Below are 23,271 nucleotides of genomic sequence, written 5' to 3'. Positions count from 1 at the left end.
GAAGCCTTTCTGGGTGAGACAGCCCCGGAGCAGCCGGTCACCATGGCCGAGTGGGCTGTAGGGGAAGATGCTTGGGTGCAGGGGTGGCAGTAAGTGCACAGCCCCTGATGGAAGTGGCACTAGTGCCTGTCAGTGGAAACCAAGCCTCCTTGAGCCTCTGGGGCCTCGCCGCTCCTCCCAGCCTCTGGTGGACTGGCCTCTGTGGGGGCCTGAGTCACTCTGCCCCACCCCAGGCCTGGAACTCTGCCCCACCCCAGGCTGGGCTGGGGCCACCTCACCTCTGAGTTTCATTCATCTGGGCCCAGAGTCAGAGCTCAGTTAACAGCAGGTGATCTGGGCCAAACCAGGCCAAAGCCATGTGCCCCGCTGGTAGCCCTGAAACTCTTCCCTTCTGTGAGGCTCAGTTTACCCATCTGTAAAGGCTGAGTTTAGACTGTACACTCTCTGCAGACCCTTCCTTACTTAACCTCCTGTGACTCCATACATTACTATCAGTATTGGAAGTGGACAAGAGTCCTGGGGGTCTAGACTCCCTGTGCTTCAATCCCAGCCGCCCCTGGACATCTGGATGAAGGGTTAAAAAAAAAAAAACAAAACAGGAGTTCACTGACCTACAGTTCACTGACTATGGGAAGAAGGAGGACAGTTGCCCCCTAGGACTGGTTGCCCATCCGCTGTCCCACTCTCGCCCACAAGCGGTGTACTGTAAGAAACTTATCTTCTATCCAGCATGCTCTGGGGCAGGACCCCTGCTAAAGGATGTCACTGACATGAACAGGCCAGAGGTCCAGGGATCTGCTTCTGCATAAGGGGGGATGGGCTGCAGTAGGCCATTCTCATCCTTGGCTCAGCCACCTCCATCTTTTCCTAGTACCTCGGGGGGCAAGAGGCTGGGATGTGCCTGGTGTAAAGTGAGCTGACATGTGGTAGGAGAAACCAAGGCTTTGACCTAAGCCCCTTGACCACAGACCCCTGGCTCCTGTAGCTGCCCTCCATGCCTCATTTCCTCTCTACTCCCCTGTTTAAAACTCACTGATGGTTTCCCATCATGTCTAAAATGTAATCCAAAGTTTTTCCCATGGTCTCCTGCCTTCCAACCCCTCCTCACTTACTTCACTCTAGCCACACTGGCCTTTCAATTGCTGGAAAATGTTATCTCTTTCCTACCTCAGGACCTTTGAACATGCCGTTCCCCTACTTGGAATGCTCTTCCCTTACACTGTAGCATGGCTGATTCCTTGTCATTTAAGTCCCTCCTCAAATTTACCTTCTCAGAGGGGTCTTTCCTGATCCCCCTAAGAAAAGCGGTCCCTCTTGTCCATTATTTGCTATCACAGCTCCCTATTTCCATCATGGCCCTTTCCCTAAGCTGCAATTATTGATGGTTGGTTTGTTCAGTGGCCTTCTTCCCCACCCACTGGCGAGCTCTGAGGGGACAAGGACCTTGGGGATCCCATAGCTAAATCCCCAACACCTGGTGCATAACGGCTGCTCAAGAAATGTTTGTTGAATGAATGAAACATAAAAAGTATCAACACAGTTCATCTTCCTCCTTGAATATTTTGGAGCCTCTATGAAAGAGAAAATGGCATTTACTGAGCACCTGTTATATATGCCAGGCTGTCTCACATAAATTATTTTTGCTAAATCATTATATCCATGATGGTCTCCCTATTATACAGATGATGAAGTTGGGGTTCAGTGACCTGCCTGAGGTCAACCAGCAAAGAGTGGACTGATGGGTTCATTCAGTTGGAAAGTATTCTTTGTGCCATGGCAAATGGTAGTCTAAAGTCTGTTTGACTCTACCCAAAGCCCATGTTCTTTTCATTGTACTACACCTTTGGCCACACTAGAACTCAGCCCAAGATGGACAACCAGGTTTTCAGGTTCTGAACGGCAAGCAAAGACCCAGACTGCATGGAGAGGTGGTCTGGCTTAATGGTGATTGAAGTAGGTCTTGGAACTGGATAGAGACCCAGGCTTAAACAGGGGGCCCACCAAGGGCACCAAAGCACACTTGCTGAAAGTGATCATTAGCATTGCTAGGCTAGAGCACCTCTGTTCTCAGGAAGGGAGTCAGCTGCAATGGTAAGTGTCAAGGGATCATATTGGAAAAGTCAGGGCATGGGCTTCCAAAGCATGCAGAACCTCCTCCCTGACCTGGAGTTTTGTGCCTTTTGGGTAGTGCCTTGCCCTCTGTGAGCCCCAGTAGTCATCTCTGACAAATGGGCATGCTAGCATGGAACCAAAAAGAGCTCTTAGGAAGATAAAGAGGAAAAATGACTGTGGAGTTGTTGGTATATATAAAGTAACAAGGAAATGTAAATTATCTAAAAATAAATCTATGTGAAATGCAGAGAGGGGTTGGGACTTGGAAGACCTCTTGGGTTCTTTCAACAGTTATTGGCACTTTCTGTGTGCCAGGTGCTGTGCTAGGGCCTGGGATATAGGGATTAGTCAGACATGGGCCCTAAGCATCTGGAGCTCCCAGTCCACTGGGAGAAGTGAGCCAGCCACATACAGTGTGGGGATCCCTCCCAGCAGAATGGCAGGGGGAGACTTCCTGTGTGATGCTGTAGCAGGAGCCAGACAGATCTGAGCTGGAACCCTCCTCTCCTCCTGGCATGACCTTGACCAGGTCAGGCCACCTCTCCAAGTCCCAGGCCTTCATCTGTAAAATGGTCCATTCCCTTCTGCCTCTCAGAGTTGCCAGGACCTGGCATTCTGTAGGTACTAGAGTGGGAGGACTTGGGATGAGGGTAGCCAGTTGTTCCTAGGCAGAAAATGGTCCTGCACAGGCCAAAATCTGGGACTCAGGCTTGGACAGTGATTTGCCTGCAGGGGCAGCCTAGGGATACTGTGAGTGGACCCCAGGGAACAGCAGGAAGAGAAGCACAGCTATTTTTCAGACCTGTTAAGAAAGGAGGGCAAAAATCCTGGGGAATTGGCCTGTGCCTTTATTTATGTTAGTAATCTCATTAAGGGGGAGGGGGCTGGCTCTACCCAAGGTCAGTTTCACCTAGGAAGAAGGGGAGATGGCAGGTCCACCTGAGTTTACTCAGAGAGAGATTCTAGGCCAAGGTGCGCCGGGAGAGGCAGGGTGTCTTGGGATGAATTTTTGGGTGTGTTGAGTGTTGCCCCAAACCTTGGTTGGGCTGGCCTGAGGGAGGCCACCGGTTAATGTTGACGACTTCCCTGGGGCCTGGAGCTGTCCCAGGGCAGTGGGGCTGACAGAGGCAAGGCCGCCCAAACTTTGGGGAATTCGATGGGAAGCGAGAGGGGAGGAAGTTTGGGGGCCCCCGAAGGGCGGCGGTTTGGGGTTCCCCAGGGGAACACTGCTCCTCTGGCGCCGGGCTCGCACAGGGGCGGTCAGGTCAGTTTGCCGGCAGGAAGGGAAGGGGCTCTGCCCTGTACCACCCGCGCCGGGCTAAAATCGGGCGGGGCCGCCTGGAAAGGCAGGGACGCTTGTGGCCCGGCACGGTCTGCGCCCGACTCCCTGCAAGACCTCCCGGTCCGGGCGGAGAGCGGCCTGCGAGGCTCAGGGCCAGGCCCGGCCAGAGGGAACTCGGTCCCTGGGCTGGGCACTGCGCGCCTGCGGCTCTTGCCCTCCCGGCGGCTGCGGGCGCGGCAGCCCCTGCGCCCCCAGGGGCCGGGCCGGGGCGGGGGCTGGGCCCCGCGGGCGGGCGCGGGAGGGGGGACGGCGGCTAAGGCTGCGACGCTCTAACAGGTGGGATCCCGCGGCGTGGTGGAGGCGGGCGCGGGAGGAGGAGGAGGAGGAAGAGCAGCGGCAGCGGGAGCCTGAGCAGGAGCAGGATGAGCCGCGCGAGCTGACAGCCGCCGCCGCCGCCCGCGCCCAGGCTCGGTCTCGCTCCCCGCGCCCGGGGCCGCTCCCCGCCTCCCGCCTCCCCCGGCCGCCCGCGGGGCGGCCCGCCCCCTCTGCACCTCCGGGCCCGAAGCTGCCTCCATCGCTCCTGCATCCCGGCCAGGGGGGAGGAGGAGGCGGAGCAGGAGGCGAGCCGGAGCCGCCGCCGCCAACGCCGCCGCCGCCGCCGCCGCCGCCGCCGCCCGAGCAGGACAGAGCGCGCCGCAGCCCCACGCGTCCGGCCGCCGCCCGTGCCCATCAAGCAGCCGCGCCGGAGCCACACCGCGGGACAGCCCGGGCCGCGGCGCGCCCCGGCTCGGCTCGGCCCAGCCCAGCCCAGTCCCGGCACCGGGCGGCCCGGCGGCCGGCCCGCCCCCGAGGGCGCCGGGCGCGGCGGGAGGATGCCGAAGCCGACGCTGCTGCTGCGCGGGGGCTGGGAGCGCGAGCGCAGCCCCGGGGACTCGGAGCTGGGCCGCCAGTTCCGGGACTGGTGCCTGCGCACCTACGGCGACTCGGCCAAAACCAAGACGGTGACACGCAGCAAATACCAGCGGATCGCCGAGGTCCTGCAGGGCGGTGGCGGGACCGGCGCGGGCAGCGGCCCGGCAGCCGGCGAGAAAGGCAAGTTCCAGTTCTGGGTGCGCTCCAAGGGCTTCCGCCTGGGCAGCGGCCGGGAACCCAAGATGGGCCAAGTGGTGTATGTGCCGGTCAAGACGGGCTCGGTGAGTGCGCGCGCGGCTGCCGCGGGCCAGTCCCGCCGCGGGGCTCGGGGCGGGCGGGGGCGGGGTGGGGGTGTGGATGTGTGTCCGAACGTGTGTCCCTGAGGTTGTCCGTGGATCTGGCCCGCCCGGGACGCACGCGTCCCTGCTCACCCGTCCGCCCCAGCCCGCCCGGGCAGCGCTCCGGGTTCGGGGCGTCCCAGCCCCCCTCTGCGCCGCTGCCCCGGCCGTGGCCGTGCCGGGCGGGCTGTCCCGGGCTGCTCACCCCAGCATGTTCCGTCCTCCCGTCCCCTCCCCCAGCCAGCAGGCGGCTGCTCCGAAGCCCAAGCCTCCCCCCGCCCGCCCCGGGGCTGCCTGTCCCGGGCGCCTCGCGCTCCCGCCCCCGGGCCGGCTGGGCGGTGTGTGTGTGTGTGTGTGTGTGTGTGTGTGTGTGTGTGTGTCTGTGTGTGTATGTGAGTGTGTGTGTGTGTGGAGGGTGGTGCCGCGGGAGGGGGGGACAGGGGCAGCCACGGGACGGGGAGTCCGCTCGGCTTCCCAGCGCCAGGGGAGGGGGCCCGCCCGGGTACTGTCTCCCCGACCCCACCCGGGGCTGGCCCGGGGAGGGGCAGCCCGAGCCGCAGCCTGGCGCAGGAGCAGCCTCCCGCGGGTGGGTGGGGCGCCCCCTCCGCTCCCCGGGCCCCTAGCTCCCCCCTCCCTGGGACGGGGGCGGCCTGACCTATCCATCCCCTCCCCTCCCCCGTCCGCGGGGCCGGCCCGGTCCGGGCGGGGTGGCGTGGGGTAGGGGGCGGGGAACCGCAGCCGCCGAGAGGGAGGAGGCGGGCGGCCGGGCGGGGGCGTCCCCTCCGGCCCGGGGCGCCCTGGAGAGGGCGTGCGGCGCGGGCCCCGCGGCTCCCCCGCCGGGACCTCATTGTTCTGCAGCGGGTGGGGGCTGGGGGGGGCGGCTGCTCCTGGGGCGGTGCTGAGCTTTGAACTTTCCGTCGCGGAGACCCTCCATTAGTGCGTTCAGCCCCCGGCCCGGCCGGGCCGGGCCAGCCTCCCTCCCTGCCCCCCTCCCTCCCTCCCCGGCCTCGCCCGGCCCGAGCGAGCAAGCGGGGCCGCCCCGCGCCGGCCTCCCTCCCTCCCTCGCTCCCCCGCTCCCCCCTCCGTGCTCCTCCCCCGTCCGGCCCGCCCGCCCCGCGCTCAGCCCAGTCCCCGGCCGGAGCGGGCTCTTCACACACAATTGATTCGGTCGTTACGAAAAGTGCACTTGTCCCCTCCCCCTCCCCCTCCGGCGGCTGCCCGGGCCCGGCCCGCGGGGTGAGGGGGCCGCGAGTGAGGGAGGCGGGAGCCGGGGAGCGGATCCGGAGGCGCCTCCCCCCGCGCCCAGGGGACGGGGCTGCAGGCCGCGGGGAGTGGGGAGCCGCGAGCGCGGAGGGCGGGCGGCCCATCTGCGAGGAGCGCTGATAACCGCGCCGCTGCCGCTGCGGCCGCCAGCAGCCCATCTGCGCCGCTGCCGCCTCCGGCCGGACCCGAAGCAGGGGGCCGGGCCGAGGGGCGCGCCGGGGCCGGTTTCCCGGAGGGGGAGGCTGGGATAGTGTCCCAACCCGCTCGAGTCAGGGACCTCCCAGCCTAAATCAGTGCTCCCTGCCAAACCAAGGGAGTCTGGGTCATTGTCTCCTCCCCCATCGAGTCAGGGACCCCCTCCCCCAGCCCAAATTAGTGCCCACTTTCCCACATGGGCAGTAAGGTTCATTGCCTCTCCCCGGCCTAGGTCAGCCCTCCCCATCCTGCCAGTTCCGCACCCTCCTCTGTTCTCCCCCATCTTGGGCTAGTGTCCCCAGCCTAAGTGTGGTTTTTTTGAGGTCAGTGACCCACCAGATGGTTGGCTGGGTCCATGCCCCTCACCCTGGGTCATTGCCCTCAGATATCCAGGCTTCCCAGGTCAGTTAGTGCCCCCTACCTCCACCCCATTCTGGTCATCTCTCTCCAGGGAGCTGGAAGTCTTGGCCCAACCTCCTTGTTAGTCTGAGGCAGGAGCCCCCACTCCTGGAGTTGGGGGGCAGGTGACCATCAGACATGGCAGCTGGCTCACCGGTTCTCTGTGCTGGTGGACCTCTCCCCTAGGGAGTGGGTATCATGGGGCCGCCAGTCCCCCTACCCGCTTAGCCACACAGCTGTCAAGGCGGAGCAAGTGCATACACGCCCATCCAGGCCACATGCAGAAATTGGGTACTAGGCCTGGGCTCCAGCTCCTGCCAGCCCAGCCAGTCCCTTCAGATCCTCCGTGAGGCCCACGCTGACCTGCCTTGCCTGGCAGCAGGGGCCTCAAAAGACTCCACCCTAGCTCCTGGACCAATAATAAGCCCTCCCAAGGGACTACCTGCCTGGGAGGCAGAGAAAGAGAACCCAAGCCTCCCTGCCCAGGCTGCCAGGGGGATGACAAACACAACAGACATGCCCTCCTGCGACAGCCCACCCCTCAAGCTACCCACGCCCACCTGCCTGGTCCGCTGGTCCCCAGAGAGCCTGTTAGTTACCTGCTCCTCGCCCAGACAAGCGGAGCCAGCCACAGGAGATGCCCTTAGTCCTGCCATCCCCAGCTCCAAGCACCTTCCTGGGGCTCAGTTATTATTTTTACATTTTCATTTTCCTTTTCACTGATCTAAGAGGAACAAATCCTGCTGGGAATTCTGGGGCAGCCATGGCCTCTTCCTGGGAGGGGCTGAATGGGACCTTCTTTGAAAGGTGCAAAGGACATCTCCTACCTTGACTGGCTTACACACACACACACACACACACACACACACACAAAGTTAAAGTTATCATTGCCTCTACTCTGGTGGCAGTTGGGAGAGATCCTGTAGTTTTGTCCTGAGTGGGTTTTTGTGAAGGTCATAGGGCCATAAACCTTTGTCTGAGACATTTGTTTAGCATCCACAGGCCTTGTGGGGCCACTGAGGCATTGGAGTGGGTTGGACTCTGAGCCTGTTCCGGGGGCACCAGGGCACCCAGCTGGTGGGGGTGGTAGGCATAGCTCAGGATCTGGTCAAGAAGCCCACGGAGACTCCAAGGGAGGGCAGGAAGGCAGGCAGAACAATTTCAGGGAAGAGGGGGTATGGGAGTTGGGTCATCCAGCCGCTGAACCAGGGCCCCCTAGGCCCCTGTGTGGGCTTGGGTCCCCAGGGTGGCCGTGGTGTGTCATCTCTCTTCCATGTTGCTCTCTGGCTGCCCCCTCTGTAGGCCCCTTTTCCTCCTCCCACAGCCATATGTGGTGCTGTGGTCGGGGCCCTTCCGAGTCCGGGCCGCGGAGGGTCGATGATCTGACACCACTTGTCCTGTCCCATCTGGCCCTGAGCTTTTCTGGGTGTATGTGACAAAGGCTTAATCTGTCCGGAGGGGCCCAGGGTGGAGAGGAGGGCGAGGGGAATTACACTCTGCCGGGGCCTCCTGCAGCTGGGGCCTGGCTGGGGGTGGGGCAGGGCGGGGGTCGAGTAGAAGCTCGGGTGTTGGTGTGGGGGGAGGCAAGTTGGTCTTCAGTTTGCAGGTTGTCACAGGAAATAGAAGTGGAGGCGGAGGGCTGAGGGCTGAGGGGAGGAGGGCGGAGTCCTCCATAGGGCTGCATGGGGTGCTCTGGGGATAAGACCTTTCTATGACAGGAGCCAGCCGGGCCCTCCTAACTGGGCAAAGCCTGGTTAGGATTTATTATTTCTTGCGTTGGGCCTGCTTGGGCCTCTGTGGGCTGCCAAACAGGGGAAGCAAACCCCTCGGAGGCAAGACCCTCCGATTCCGTTCCAGTGTCGGCCACAAAATGAACCAACCCCTTTCCTTTTCCTCTGGTCTCTCAAAACAGGGCTGTCCCAGGGCCTGCAGGGGCCACAGGTTGTGTCTGGGGCGGGGCCCTGGGATCCTTGGAAATAAAGGTTCTCAGCCCAACTCTACCATCTTCCAGATGGTAAAACTGAGGCCCCGAGAGAGGGTGTTTCCGTTGGTGGGGAGCCAGGACTAGAATGCAGATCTCTGTGCTCCATGGAGGCTTCCCCTTGGGTCCATCACATGCCAGGAATCCCCCCATTAGAGCTCCGTCCCCCAAGGGGAAATGCCAGATTGCCAAACTCCACTCTCGGCACCAGGCTTTTGCGAGCCAGACCCCAGGTGTTCCGCTAGCCAGATTGACTAATGGTGGTCTTTTCCCAGTTTGCAGACAACGTTCATTTAGCAGAGAGCATTTTCACTGTCTTCAGCCTTTCTCCCCAGAGCTTTTGTGTAAACCTTTGGCACCTGCGGCTGCTGCCCTGGGCGGGAAATGGCCTCTGACTTAGCACAACATAGTACATGCTGTGACCTTCAGTTGAATATCTCAGTATTTCCTACTTTTCTCTAAACTGTCACATTAGTGACACTTCCTTAGTCACCTACTGTGTGCTTGTCCCTGTGCATCAGGTTCATACGGCAATACTGTTATCACTGCCATCCTTCAGATGAGTAAACTGAGGCTTAGGGAGGTTCAGAACTTCCTTCAGGCCACACCACTGACAGGATACCCTGAACGTGGGTACCGCCTGTGCATGCCTCCATTCTGACCCTGTCCGAGGTGTTTTATAGCCTGATCCACTTTGAAAGCATAGGTCTTTTCATGACAAGCTTTCAGTTCATTACACTTTAGTCTGAGTTAGTACAGAAATCTTCCTCTAGTCAGGATGTCTGTTAATCATAGGCTGGTGCTTGAGGCAGGATTGGCTCTGTGTGAAGTATCTGGGACTTTCCTGGGGCACACTAAGATGGGTATGTGGTGAGGAGAAGGGAGGAGGTCTCTGTTGTCCTGGGTCCTGGGGGACTTTCAGGGAGAAAGTTGACAATGACACGGGCTCTATTTGGATTTCTCATGAGTGGCAGAAGTGCGCTATTTTGTTAATTAAGCCTTGGTGATTTGGGTGAATGTAGTCTTGGGGACTCTGAGGGGGTGCAGTTTGGAGCCTGGGTGACGCTGCAGGATCAGGTTCGGCCTTCCCACTGCCTCCCTGCATCCCACAAGGTGCTGGGGCACTTTCTGCAGGAGGTGGGACAGCATGTCCCCCCTCTTCCTTGGGCGAGGCCTGGCATGAATGTCCTCTCTTCCCTGGCCCCTACAGGCTGCCTTCCCCTCCCTGAGTGTCTGGGAATCAGAAGGCCCATCTGGAACCCTGAAAATGTTGCTGGGATGACTAGGGGTTGGGGAGCCTGTGGCTGGGGCTGCCTAGAGACAAAGGTCAAGTGTCTGACCCAGCCTCAGGCAAACCTAGGCTTCTCTTACCTTGGAGGTTGTGGGACTGATTAAGTACTGTGCCCATGCACGTGCACTCCTGGACTAGAGAGTGTGTGTGCATATGGATGTGCGTGCAGAAGTGTGGTTGTGTGGACGTGAGTGTACATGTGCCTGTCCATGTGCAGGCTGGGGATGCTTGTGTTCCCTGGGACAGTGCGCACGTGTGTGTGTGGGTGTGGGTGTGTGTGTACAGGTGGAGGAGAGACTACATGCTGGTGAGTGTGTGTGACTGAGCGTCTGTGTTCGCAGATGTGCAGGTACCTGGGGCGTGGGCACTGGCAGACCACGAGGATGACCGTGTGTGCATGACACATATAGGGATCATAGTGAAAGGACCCTGTCTGTTTGGGAGTGCGGAGCTGACAGGAGTGTCCTTCATTGTAACAGAGTCTCCCCGAGCTGCTGGCCTGGTCCCTGCTGCCCCTGGGGTCTCAGCAGCTGCTGAAGCCAAGCGTGAGGGAGGGAGTGGACACAAGAGGTGGTGCCATGTCGCTGTTCCCATGACAGTGGCCAAAGCACCTTCCTGTTTCCAGCCTTTCTCCTCTGCCCCTCAACTCCCTGCCCTATAAGGGCGGCAGAAGCTTGTGACCTTTGCCATGGGGACACTTACTGAGTTTAAAGCCTAGCACCATGGGAATGAGGTAGGAAAAAAGGTTCTGGACTTGAAGTGAGGGGGCCAGGATGGATGGGATCCCAATGCATCCACTTCCTTGCCATGTGACTTCATGCAAGTAACCTGCTTGACCTCTCCAAGTCTCAGTTTACTCATCTGGAAAATGGGCTTCAAAGCCCCATTTCCAGGCAGCTTGGCAAACTGGAAAATGCTCTGTTGTCATTTTAGGAGGTTACTCTGTTAACTTCTGTCAAAGCCAGGCCTGGGCCCTGGGCCCCAAAGCAGGAGAGGGAACTGAAGGAAGCTGGGAGAGAAAGGGCCCACCAAGGTGGGTGGCTTCTTAGAACAAGGACTCCTGAGTCCACTTTTTGCCCCTGACTCACCCTGACAGAGAGGGGAGATGAAGGGCTTAGGGTGCCAAGCCACAGGGCCCTGGGTTCAAATCCTAGCTCTGCCCTTTTACCAATTTGACCTTAGTTTTCTCATCTGTTAAATGGAGCTGATAAGCCTGTCTCACTGGACTGGAGTGAAGATTAATGCATCAATGCATATAGAGCCTGAAGAATGTAGCAGGTCTTAGGATATGTTAGCTGCTATGTGATCTCACTGAGCCTCAGTTTTCTCATCTGGAAAATGGGAATGGTAATGAAATGTCATGGATATTAAATGGGATAATGGAAATAAAGCATTCAGCCAAATCCCTGGCACATAGTTGGTGGGAAGCAACTATTAGTTCCCTAGAGACTGTGTCTGGGTTATTTCTGTGTCTCCAGTGCCACTGGGGGCCTGGTTAATGTTGTATTGAACTGCAGAGAGCACTAGAGAAGTCTTGGCGAAGGCCATGGGTATGGCATCAGCCCCCAGAGCTGGGGACTTGAAGACTCAGGGTTCCCTTCTGCCCTGGCAGGCTCCTGTTCTGCTCTGGGCCTCAGTTTCCCTAGTTATTGTTCAGGGAAGGCTCCTGTGGTCCCTCCTGCCTCTGAATCCCTTCCTGGTGCTCGGGATGCCAGATCCCAGAGGTCAAGGAGGGGGTGCTGGAGAGGTGAGAGTGGGGGCTTCACCCAGGCCTGGAGGCACTCTCCAGGTAGAAGGTAGAAGGATGAGGCTCCCAGAGGCCTCTCATCCCCCCGGCTCCACAACCCCCCAACCCTCCGCACTCCCTGGCCAGAAGCCTGAGCTCTCTGCTCTGCGCTCTTAGAACATGGTGAGGCTGGTGTAATGACTGCCCCTGTCCCGGGGCAGGTGTCTGAGCACATCTCCTATGTTTCCAAGCCCCTGCCATGTGCCAGACACTTTATTTCATTTAATCTCCCCTGGATCCTATGAGGTAGATGAGAAGTTGGCATCAGAGAGGCCAGGGAACCTTCCTGAGCCCCACAGTGAGCAAGTGGCAGGGCCTGGGTTCTGTGGCTGGTCTGATCGCCTAACCCCCAGGGGCCGGAGGGCTGAGCCCACAGGTGCCCTGGCTCTCCCCACCTCCCACCTAAGGCTCACGGTGGCCCCTCATCTAAGAACACACTACAAAAGCTTCCTGGAGCTCGAGGCAGACCTACCTGCCTGGACCCAGCCTTGGGGGAGAGAGATGCCCTCCCTGTTGTCCACCTCTTCATCCTCTCACCTCAACCATGGCTACCACCCTTGCTCGTCCTGCCTACACAGGCTGCAGGGGGCAGGGAGAGAGAGCAGTGATCCTCTCCCTGCAAGGTCATTGACTCCTTCAGCATCCAGTCCTCTCGGCCACCCTGGGACATGGGGCTCCTCTGCTGCAGATGGGGAGACTAAGGCTGAGTGCAGTCCCACAGGGTACCAGGGCTGAGTGTGAGTCTGTCTGGTTCCAAAGCCAGGAGTCATTCATTCTCTCACTCATTTGTTCCTTCCACTGTCCTCCCTATCACAGCAGCTACATCCTTCCCTTGCTCAGGCCACACCTGGGTGTCATTTTTGACTCCTTCTCTCACTACCACCTCCCTCCCTATCCAGCCCATTTACAAATCCTTTTGGTTCTACCTTCAAAATACATCTTAAATTTTACCTTCTCTCCACCTCCACTGCCTCCAACCTTGTCCAAGCCTGGAGATGCATCAGCCTCCCCACTGGGCTCCCTGTGTCTACTCTGGCCCCACTGGAAGACCCTCTGGCTCACATAGCCAGCAAATCAGCAGAAGCAAAAAGCAAATTAGATTCTCTCCCTCTTCTGCTCAGGATCGTCTAAGATTCCCATCTCATTCAAAGCAAGAGCCAAAGTCTTTCCAGAAGCCTACAGGCCCCAGCTGCCTGCTGCCCTCACTGCCTTCCACCCTCTCGTTGCTCATGTGATGTCAGCCACACTGGCCTCCTTGCTATTCTAAAAACTACCAGACGCAATCCTGCCCCAGGGCCCTTGCACTGGCTGTTTCCCCAGCCTGGAACACTCTTCCCCCAGATCTCTACATAGCTGGTTCCTCTCCTCTTCAGATTCTTGTTTAAATGTCACCTCCTCCGAGAGGCCCTCCCTGATCACCCAGCCAGAACCACTTTAGGACCCTCTCTCTTTCTACTTAATTTTCTACTTAATTGTTCTCTTTCTATTTAATTTTCCTTCAGAGCCCTTACCACCCTCTGATATCATATATATTTTACTAGTTTACATGTTTAATATTTTCCTCCCCACAAGACTATAATCTCTGGGTAGACCAGTCTGCTTGGTTCACTGCTGAATCCCCAGGGCCCAGAATAGCCCCTGCCCCTAAGGGACTCCCCATGATGGGGGAAGCAGGTGCCTTAGAGCTGGAGTCTGTGAACCAGCCATCGTTTTTTGCGCTCAGGACTTCAGGAGCCCCAAGGTCCAGACCCACCCCCTGCCTGAGGGTGTCCAAGGAGTCCTCAGGGAGGCGACATTTGAGCTGGACTTTGAAGGCCAAAACAAATTGTTCAGCAAGAGCAGAACATGAGGAAGCTTGTTCCAGTGGGTGGGAACGTGAGCAAGGGCCAGGGGTGGGACAGGTTTTGGGGGGTCACACAGGCTGGGTATGGTGATGACGGGGGCCACTTTCCTGGAGAAGCATGTTCTACAGAGCATTTCAGATGGGGTGGGGATGGGGAAATGGTCAAATCAGCTTGAGAACCACTTTGGGGTCCTGAGGGGGATGAGCTGGTGAAAAAAGTCGGGGCCAAATGGAAGGGAAGGATCTGGAAAGCCTCTCAGAGGGGCTAGTGCATCACCATCAAGGAGAGCTGGGAGTCGGCAGCTGAGTTTTTAAGCAGAGGGGAGATAAGGTCAGATTTGGGTTTTCAAAGGAGCCTCAGAATGCTGTGGCAAGAGCGAGGTATATTACAGAGAAGGAGAAATAGGAGGCTGGGAAAGAGTGAGGTGTGGAGAGAGAGGGCCAGACTGAGACAGAGAGGAGGGGCTGGTTCCCTCGTAGGACAATAGGTTGAGTGGCAGAGACTGGGTGACATGGGAGGTTGGGGGTCAGGGAACGAGGGAAGCTCAAGGGTCACAGTTGACCTAGTATTCTTGGGTGGGGTGTTTAGGAAACCAGGAATGTAGACAGACACACAGATCTGGGGTGAAGGCCCAGGGGCAGGGTCCAGTGGGTGGAATCCAAGAGCTGTCCTCAAGGCTGGTGGCCTGTGGCCGTGGGAGGCCGTAGAAGAGACCTGGTGACTCGGGGCTCAGTGGGATCAGCCTGGGAGTCAGCATGTTCACGGGGCCCCTTTCCCAGAGTGGAACCTTCCCCGCCCCAGCTGGGACCCGACACAGGCTCCTAGGAGGCTTGTGCTTGGGTGGATGACTCATCATTTTCTCGGCGTCCCCAGGCTGAGGATATGTTCAAGGAGACATGGGGCCCTTCCTTTGGCAGGCCAGGCCCTGACTGGATGCTGGCAGGTCCAGAAAAACACATTGGAGCCTCAGGCCTTGTCCGAGAGCATCCCGAGGGTGTGTCTCCAAGAACCCCTGGCTTCCGCAATCTCGCAGACCTCAGCCACCCTGGGCAGACGTCATGACCCCATTCTACAGGTTAGCAAACCAAGGCACAGCTTCTGCAGGGCACCCAGCTAGGTAACCACTTGGTGCTTTAGTTTCTTCATCTGCAAAATGGGTCTGATGATTGTCCCTCCCGTACAGGATTGGGAAAACTGAAGGAGGGATTCATGAAATGGTGAAATAGTGGGATCATCATTTTCGTGAGGGTGTGGAGAGGGGTCCGCCCAGGCAACAGGAGATCTCTGTTGGACAGAGCAGCCATAGGGCAGGCCAGAGGGTAACATGGCCAACAACAGATCTGCATTTGGATCCCAGCTCTGCCACCAGCTCCTGGTTCTGGGCAAGCGGCTCACCTGCCCAGATCCCATCTGCTTGTGTGTAAGTGGATGATGACCTGCACCCTGGGGGCGGCTGGAAAGATGGTATAACACTAAGCCTCACAAATAGGCTACCCAGTTGGGGCTGCGGCTCCATCTCAGGGTCCCTTGGAGGACCCCCCAACCCCAGTGCGAAGATCCCCCAACCAGACAGCTGTTAACCTCCTGAAGATGGTTGTGGGATGACAAGAGAGCCTGGGCCAAGGCAGAGATGGGGAGGTGGGGAGGGGAGGCAGCACAGAGAGATCAGGCTGGGAAGCTCCATAGGTGTTGGGGGCCTCCCTGAGAGATCTGGAGGCCCGAACTGGACAGGAGCAGGCTGAAGGGCAAAGGGTTGAATGTGAGGCCCTTGAAGGTCAGCAGGGGAGTAGGGAGTGTGGAAGAAGGGGCTGGGTCCAGGTTCTGCCATTTATTGCTGTGCAATCTTGGGCAGGTCACTTCCCCTCTCTGAGCCTCAGTTTCCTCATCTGTAAAATGGGGTGATGATAGCTGTGGCTTCACTTATATCCTCCTTCTATACTGTTTTCTATACTATGTATATATACTGTACTATTTACTATATTCTATAAACTAGAAGCATTTATACCAGGGCCATCATCAAGCCCTCAATAAAATGGAGCTATAATTAGGATTATGATTGTGATCCAATCAATAATCCTCGAATCCGTGACAAGGCCATTCAAGCAGTGCTGCTGAGTTGGGCTTTGGAGCTCAGACCAGCCCCAGGATTGAATTGAGCTCTGTGACTCACTAGCAGGATGACCTTGAAATAAGTCGCTCTCTGAACCTTAGTTTCCTCCTCTGTAAAATTGGCCCAGTAAAATCAGACAGGGTTGCTGTGGGAAGGTGAAGAGAGGCTCCACGTCAGGTGTGAGCTTTTCTCAACTTGTGGCCAGTGGCAGTTAGAGCTGGGGGTACGGAGCGTGGGGCAGTCCAGTGGATGCACAGAGGTGGGAGAGAACGAAGCAGTAGTATGCGTGCAGGGAAACTAGAGGGGAGGACTTCTAGGAGGAGGGGTGGTCAGCTGGGTCTGCCCTGGAGGATTGACGGACACCCCCACCCCCAGATCTGGATGAGAGAAGGCCCTGATGGAAGCCAGAGGGCAGGGGGAAGGCACCAAGCCAAAGCAGGTGGGAAGGAGAGGCCAGAAGTCTTGCTGGTCTAATCAGCAGTCAGCTGTCAGGGAAGGAGGGCAAGAGGGGCAATGGGCTTCCCAGAGCCCAGGCTGACAATTATGAGACTAAGCATGGGCATGCTCCCCAGGGTAGAGAGCCCGGGGTTCAAACCCTGCCTTACCAACTGGCTGTGCAACTTTGGACGCATCTCAACCTCTCTAAGCCTCCATTTCCACATCTGTAAAATGTGGACAGTGGTATCAACTGCCTTTTAGGGATGTTGTGGGGATAATTAGTGCCTGCTGCTGATCAGAAACAATGACAACTGTGACACAGCTGGTATTTACTGAGTGCTTATGAAGTACCAGGGACTTTGCTAAACACGTTATGCACAAGCCTCCATGTGATTGTCCAAACATGGCCACCATTATGATTGTCATCTTGCTGATGAGGCTGTTGAGGCTCAGAGAGGTTAAGTAACAAGCCTGAGGCCACACAGCTAGTACGGGGCAGAGCAGGGACTTGAGCCCATTCAGTGGAGAAGTGTCATGTCCTCTATTCCCTAAAAATCACCCGTTCTCTTGACAGCAAGGCTTGGATCCTGGGGTCCCCTGTGGCATTACCAGGGCTTGGACAGTGGCTCTTCCCAGGATGGGGAGGAAGGCATAAGTCTGTCTGGCAGAGTGTACCGACCCTGGAACACACTGCTTAGGCACAAATGGAATCTACTGGTAGGGTTGACCTTTGGGGATCACCGAGGGATTCTGTGGTTCAGGGAGGGCGAGGTTGTGGCATGGAGCCCCATAGCCAGCCAGCCAGCCAGTCAGCCAGCCCCCTGCACTTCAGCTGAGGCAGGAGGGGCTTTGTGCCCACCGGCAGGTGTGGCTCCATGCCCAAGTCACAGCCAGCTACCAGCAGCCCCGAAAGGATATGGGTGGTCAGTGCCTGGTCTGGGTGGCCCCCACTGAGGCTGGAGAGGAACTCAGGAGGGCTTTTAGGGGGAGGTGAGCCATGAAATAGGAGAAGGGGAATCAGGCCTCCCAGGAGGGGAAAAGGGACGCTGTGGATAAGGAAGCAGGAGGGGTTTGTTTTCAAGGTAATACACACACCTGACTTAAAGCAGCAACAGCCACCAAACAGCAGCCCCCAAGAGGGCGAGAAGTGCCCAGCCCACCCCACTCCCTTCTCGTTCACCTGCCCAGAGGGGTCCCGTCCCTTATGTGTCCTCCGTGATATACTTGGTCCTGGAGCTGGACTGCCTGGGTTTGAATCATGCATCTGCTGTGGAACCATATGCTAACAGTGACTTGGGCACAACCTGTCTGTGCCTCAGTTTCTACATCTAAAAAGAGGGGGCAATCATAGGACCTGCTTCTCTGGACTGTCGTGTGGCTCAGGGCTCCTAAAGCCTAGCGGGGGGCAGGGCCCCAGGCTGAGCACTGCTGCGCCCCTGCTGTTGATGCTGTGACTACCGTTGTGCAGGAGGTTTAAATGCCCAGCTGTCCTGGCAGGTCCTGCAGCTCAGTTTCCATTGCTTTTGTCCATTTAGGTAAGAGGCAAAGATGAGAGGTCATCCCAATGGCCCTGAATCTTGAGACAGGCCTCTGATGTTATTGACTGGGACCTAGGAACTAGCCACCCCCTCATTCAGGGCTTCTGATTTGGGGACTCCATCCTCTGTCCCTGTGCTGGGGACACAAGGTAGGGGTGGAGACAGGAGGGATGAGATGAAGGGATGTGGAGAGAGCCCTTGGACAGGCCCCAGAAGATGGGGTTTCTAAGCTCTCTTACCCACTTCTGACTCCTACAGTTCTTAAAAAAGTTCCTGACTCCCTGACTTGGTTTCCTGATCAGGAAGGTGGTACCATGCTGTGTTGAGGAGCCAGGGAAACATCTCAGATGTGATGGAACATTGGGTTGTTTATCAAGACCCCATCTGCAGGTTTCTGCCCCCCAGGGGATTTACAAGTGAGCTGATGGTGTCATTGATAAGATCCCAGCTTGGGAGGCATTGAAGTGTAGTTTGGCCATGCTGCTTGGTAGCTGAGTGACCTTGGGGAAATTAATTAACCTCTCTAGGCCTCAGTTTTCTTCTCTGTAAAATGGGCATAGCCATGAACCCCGCACCGTGGGGTTGCTGGACGCAAGTAAGAGACTGAGCTGGGGGCCAGGCTCACGGTAAGGCTCTTTGATTGGCAGAAACTGTGATTAGTTTAAGGTGCTCAGACGACGTAACTGAGAAACCATAGCACAAAATACAGTGCTGCAGGCAATCCATTCATTCACCAATTCATCCGGCAAACTTTGATTGGCACCTGCTACGTGCCAGGTCCTGTACATTCATTCCACAAAGATTTATTGAGTACCTACTATGTGCCAGGAGTGGTAAATAAGACAGACTCGATCTCTGCCCTTCCAGACCTGAGATTCCTAGGTACCCCCACTAGCCTGAGGTCAGGGGGCACCTAGGGCCTGACATGCCATCCAGCTGGTCAGCTCAGGCAGCCGGGCCCCTGTCCCCGTTGTGACCGACTTGCTGAGCCCAAGGGGGCCACTTCTGCCTGGTATCCCCAAACTAGCCCTGCTGCCCCCATATCTGGCTCCTCCGACTCCCCCTTTCCCAGGGAAGTAGAACTGAGTGGGGGTGAGGGGTGCAGGGCCTTTTCATCACCCTCTCCCACCCCAGTCCTTGGCCCCTCCTCCCCAGCAATAGTACTCGCCGTCCTTCCAACCTTCTGCCTCTTCACACAGCAGCCAAAGTGCTGTATTAAAAATGTCAACCTGACTGTGTTCCTTCTCTGCTCAGACCCTTCTGGTGGGTCTACATCGCTGTCTGAGCAAAAGCCACCAAGGCCCACAAGGCCCAGCCCTACTTCGGCCCCTCTCTCCACCTTCAAGTTTTCTGCTCTCTGCCCTCTGGCCACACTAGCCTCCAGGCTGTTCCCCAGCCCTCACTGGGCCCTGCTGACATGTCATCTCCTCAGTGAGGCCCTCCCTGACTGCCTGTTCAAAACACCCTTTATCCCCCATCATTCTCAAGCCCCTTACTCCAATTTTAGCGCTTTTCATGACACCTGGCTAGTGCCGTATTTGTGTGTGTTCCTCTGGGCTGGGCTCCATGAGGAAGGGGACATGTGCTATCTCGCTTACTGCTGTGTTCCCGGCACCGTGCATTCATTCACTGGTTCCCTCAACAAGCTTTGATTGGCACCTGCTTTGTGCCAGGTCCTGTTAGTTCACTCCACAAAGATTTACTGAGCACCTACTATGTGCCGGGAGCGGTGAATAGGACAGACTTGATCCCTGCCCGCCCAGACCTGGGAGTCCTACATACCCCCTATAGCACCTGATGCATAGTAGGCACTCAGAAAATATTTGTTAAATGACTGCCTTAACCCTTTTCATTCTCTTCTTTGTGTGTCAGTTCCCTCCTCTGCAAAATGGAGGACCCGGGCTATTACGGGGCCTACATGAAGGCTAGCGTGATGGCCAGGGTCCCATCAGGGGCTGTCTGACCTGCCCATGGAGCAGGCTCCTCCAGTCCTGGGGCTGAGAGAGCCAGAGGAGGCTGGCAGAGTCAGCAGGTGGTCAGAGAGGACCCCAAGCCCCACATGGAAGCATTTGGACTCACTCCTTCACCATATTGTGAAGCCCAGGCAGAGCAGGGACACAGCTGTGGGAAGAGGGGAAGAGAAACTGGCCTGAAGGGAGGCCTGGGGCCGAGGGGATGTGGCTGGGTGAACCCTTAATGGGGCCCAGAAAGCCAGCTCTCAGGCAGTGGGAGCTGTTGAGTATTGCAGGGCAGGGAACATGGGGAGAGGTGTTTAGGGAGCCGAGGCTGGTCCAGTGTGTGCAGAGTAGAGACTGGAGTCTGAGGCCCAGGGAGGCTCTGGGTTCTAGGGCACAACAGCCCACATGGGAGCAGAAGCTACAGAAATGAGGTGGAGAGAGCTGGAGGGGTGCAGAAGGAATGGATGTAACTGTCTCCTCCTCGTATTAGCTGCTTTGGTCTCCATAAAAGCCTCTTCATCATTCATTTCATCCACTCACTCATTTACTCATCAGCAACTTGGAGAGAGCTTCTTGGGGTGCAGTGGCGAGCCTCACAGATGTGGCTCCTGCCCTGGCCGAGCTCAGGGTGCATGCTGGGAGACAGATGCTACACGGTATAGTGATAGTGGTAGTGGTGGTGATGATGGGGTGGTGGTGATGGTGCTGGTGGTGATGGTGATAGTGAGGTTGGTGGTGTGTCAGCTCACATTGATTGAGGGCTCGCTAGGTGCTGGCCTGCTCTAAATGCTTCCTGTGTTTGCACTCTGGGTTCCTGCAATCACCCTGTGAGGCACTGAGATCTTATGCAACTTGCCCAAGGCCCCCTGTGAGCCAAGGGCGGCACCCGGATGTGAACCCAGGCAGGCAGGCTGACCAGCAGCTGTGGCCACCTGGCCCTTCCAGCTGGCAGCTCCCCCCTTGCTGCCATCACTGTCAGGTCCCTTCCTTGCCTTCTGGACCCAGCACCTAGCATAGGGCCCAGTGCCAGGGAAAGTGCGTGTCTGACTTGCCTGAACAGGCTTTGGGGTCAGGCTCTGCCCCAGCAAGCTTGGGCAAATGGTACCCTGGCTCCTCTGCCCTCAGCACCTCATCTGTGAAAGGCAAGACCCATCCTCCAGGTTGGCCCCCGGACAGGCAAGGAACCGCCAGCCTCACTGGTGCAGTTGATGTTTCCAGGTAGAGACCCCATCCCCTAATCAGAAAGCAGGATGGAAAAGGTTCTGTTCTGAGTCTGCCTTGGGTCTGGGATAGGGAGGGGTGTGGGGGGGGGCCGGGGCGCCTGGATGGACACGCCATACACACCCCCTTTGTTGTTTTCCCTACGCAGGCCCTAGGGGAGGGGCTGTTTTTCTCCCACCCACTGCTGATTCTCATGCCTCTGGGACCCAGGCTCCTGCACACTCAGTTCTAGCAAACCCAAGCCATCCCGTGGCAGTGAAGAGACAGGACAGAAGGTGGGGGCTGGGAGCAGAGGCCTGGACACAGATGCTGCCTCTGCACTCCCTGTGTGGCCTGGGGCCCACTGCTGTCCCTTTCTGGGCCTCAGTTTTATCCACTTGTTTAAATGTTTACAGAGTGGCTGCTCTGTGCCAGGCCCTGTGCCAGGCTCTGGAGACACAGATGAAAATCTCTGCCCTCGGAGAGCTGACATTCTAGTGGGAACTGATGCTACATAATAAACAAGGAAAGCTCCCAGCTCATCACATGCTGGTAAATGCTGTGGAGAAAAATCAATGAGTGAGGGGAATCAGAGGTGCTGGGGTAGGAGGTATTGGATTTTAATCAGGGTGTCAGAGAGGGCCTCACTGAGAAGGCAATATTATAAGCAAAGCCCTGAAGGAGGTGTAGGAGCAAGTTTTGCAGGTATCTGGTGGAAAAGCATTCCAGGTAGAGGAAACAGTAAGTGCAAAGGCCCTGAGGCAGGAGTGTGTCTGGTGGATTTGAGGAATAGTGAGGAGGCCAGTGTCTTAGCCCCACCCACCCCCTGTATTTGGGAGTCAAAAGACCATATTTTACCACTCAGGATCTTAGGGCCCAGAACAAAATTATACCTAAGCCCTCACAGCCCATCCTAGGGAGAGCTGGTGATGCCAGCCTCCTGGATGGGGCTGGGGCAGGGGCCTTGCTGCATATTTCTTCAATCTGAAGGGTGCATTTTAAGACCTGAGGGGCTTGGAAAAGAGAACGCCATGGTCCTGACTCCTCACTGTATATGGCTGGCAATCAGATGGCCCTGGGTTCAAATCCTGGTTCCGCTGTTTTCCACAGTCATGTGATGTTAGGCAAATCATTCTCCGAGCCTCAGTGTTTTCATCTACAGAATGAGGGCTACAGTGCCTGTGTATCAGGGTTGATGGGATGGGACTTGCAGGAAACACACCTGGGAGCATGTGTATAAATGCCCAGCCTGTGCCTTCCAGGAGGAGGTGCTAAATGTTTAAAACTGGAACCTGACATTTGTATGACTTCAAACTGTTTTCACAGCAGTTGAGAATTTGTCATATTACCTGAATTTTCCAAGAACTCCATGCGAAGAGGGGGCAGAAAGTAATAGCCCTGACTCATAAGGTAAACTGAAGCCCAAAGAGGGTGAATGACTTGCCCAAGGTCACAGTGGGGTCTGGCCGATAGAAGGCTGAGATGTGGGTCTCCGGGCTCAGGGAACCCCGGGGAGCCCGGGGGAGTGGAGATGGTCCAGAGCCCACCCTCCCTCATGAGCTTGAGTGTACACATGCGCACACATCACCCACACCAAGCAACAATAGCGACTTTCAGATTTGTGGTCCCTGAGCTGGTTTTGTAAGGCATGGCTCGGTGGGGTGGGAGGTCTGTTGTAAGGATGTTGAAAGGCCCAGAGCGTGGGGAAGCTCAGGCCGCAGGCGGGTGGAGTCTGGGGCAGGTCTCCGAGAAGAGGAAGAGGTCTGGGCTCATGTGATTGTCCATTCGGTCTGTTTTGTCCATCCGGTGTCTGGCCTTCCTGGGCAGGGCAGGCTGGGTCTCCAGGTTGGTCTCCCAGCAGCCTGGCCCCTGGTGCTTTGTTGTCCAGATGACTGTCCTGATCAGCCTCTGAGCCCTGGGACAGCCCTAGGGGGCGGGGTGTGTTACGAATAAGGAAGCAGAGCTTCAGACAGGGGCGTGCCTAGCTGGCGTGAGGGGAGCCAGGATATGGATGCAGGTCTGCCTGACCTGGCCCCTGGGCTGGCCGCTCTTCCCAGGGAGCTGGTCAGAGCTCACCAGGGGCTAGCAGGCGGGCTTGGTGCAGGAGGACCCCTTCCTCCCTTGCCCATCTCCCTGGCCACAATCTGGCCTCCTAACCCTTGACGGAAGACCCTGCCCACCAGGCTCTGCTCCTTAGTAGCTGCAGCCTCAGCCTTCATCTCATGGGGCTCACGGCCTCAGGTTCTAGCCCTGCCTTGCATCGGCTCACTGTGGGCACTGGACCGGCCATCCGACCCTTTGAAGAAGAGGTCAGGGAGCCCCTCCTTATTCGGTGCCTTTAAGGCCCCAGACAACCTTTGCCCAGCGCCTACACAACTCAGGGGTTTCCAGGCTCATTTTCTAGATGAAGAAACTGAGGCGCAAAGAGGAAAGGTTATGTCCTGAAGCAGACAGGGCATGAGAGCAGAGCTGGGACTCCAAAGCCCATGCTCGTTCTATAAAGTAGCCTTGTGCCCTCAGTTTCTACAGCTGCAAATTGGCAGACCGAAACTGGACGATCTCAGTTTAGAGCCGTGGAAACAGCATGAGCTCTGGAGTGAGACAGGCTGAATGCGAACCCTGGT

General features: G+C 57.3%; 1 protein-coding gene across 1 annotated transcript in view; it reads left to right on the top strand.

The window, feature by feature from the left end:
• The first annotated feature begins 4,227 nt into the window (after positions 1-4,227).
• The window catches only part of NOL4L (nucleolar protein 4 like), a 121,660-nt gene continuing 102,616 nt past the window's right edge, over positions 4,228-23,271 (top strand). Inside the window, exon 1 of the mRNA XM_074347122.1 lies at positions 4,228-4,587. Within this exon, the coding sequence (XP_074203223.1) occupies positions 4,267-4,587 (321 nt within the window). The 5' untranslated portion in view covers positions 4,228-4,266. The remainder of the gene's footprint in view (positions 4,588-23,271) is intronic.

The sequence above is a fragment of the Camelus bactrianus genome, chromosome 19 (genome assembly GCF_048773025.1).
Source record: "Camelus bactrianus isolate YW-2024 breed Bactrian camel chromosome 19, ASM4877302v1, whole genome shotgun sequence".
Lineage (NCBI taxonomy): Eukaryota > Metazoa > Chordata > Mammalia > Artiodactyla > Camelidae > Camelus > Camelus bactrianus.
Note: the sequence above shows the minus strand (reverse complement) of the source record. Positions and strands in the feature narration are given on the sequence as shown.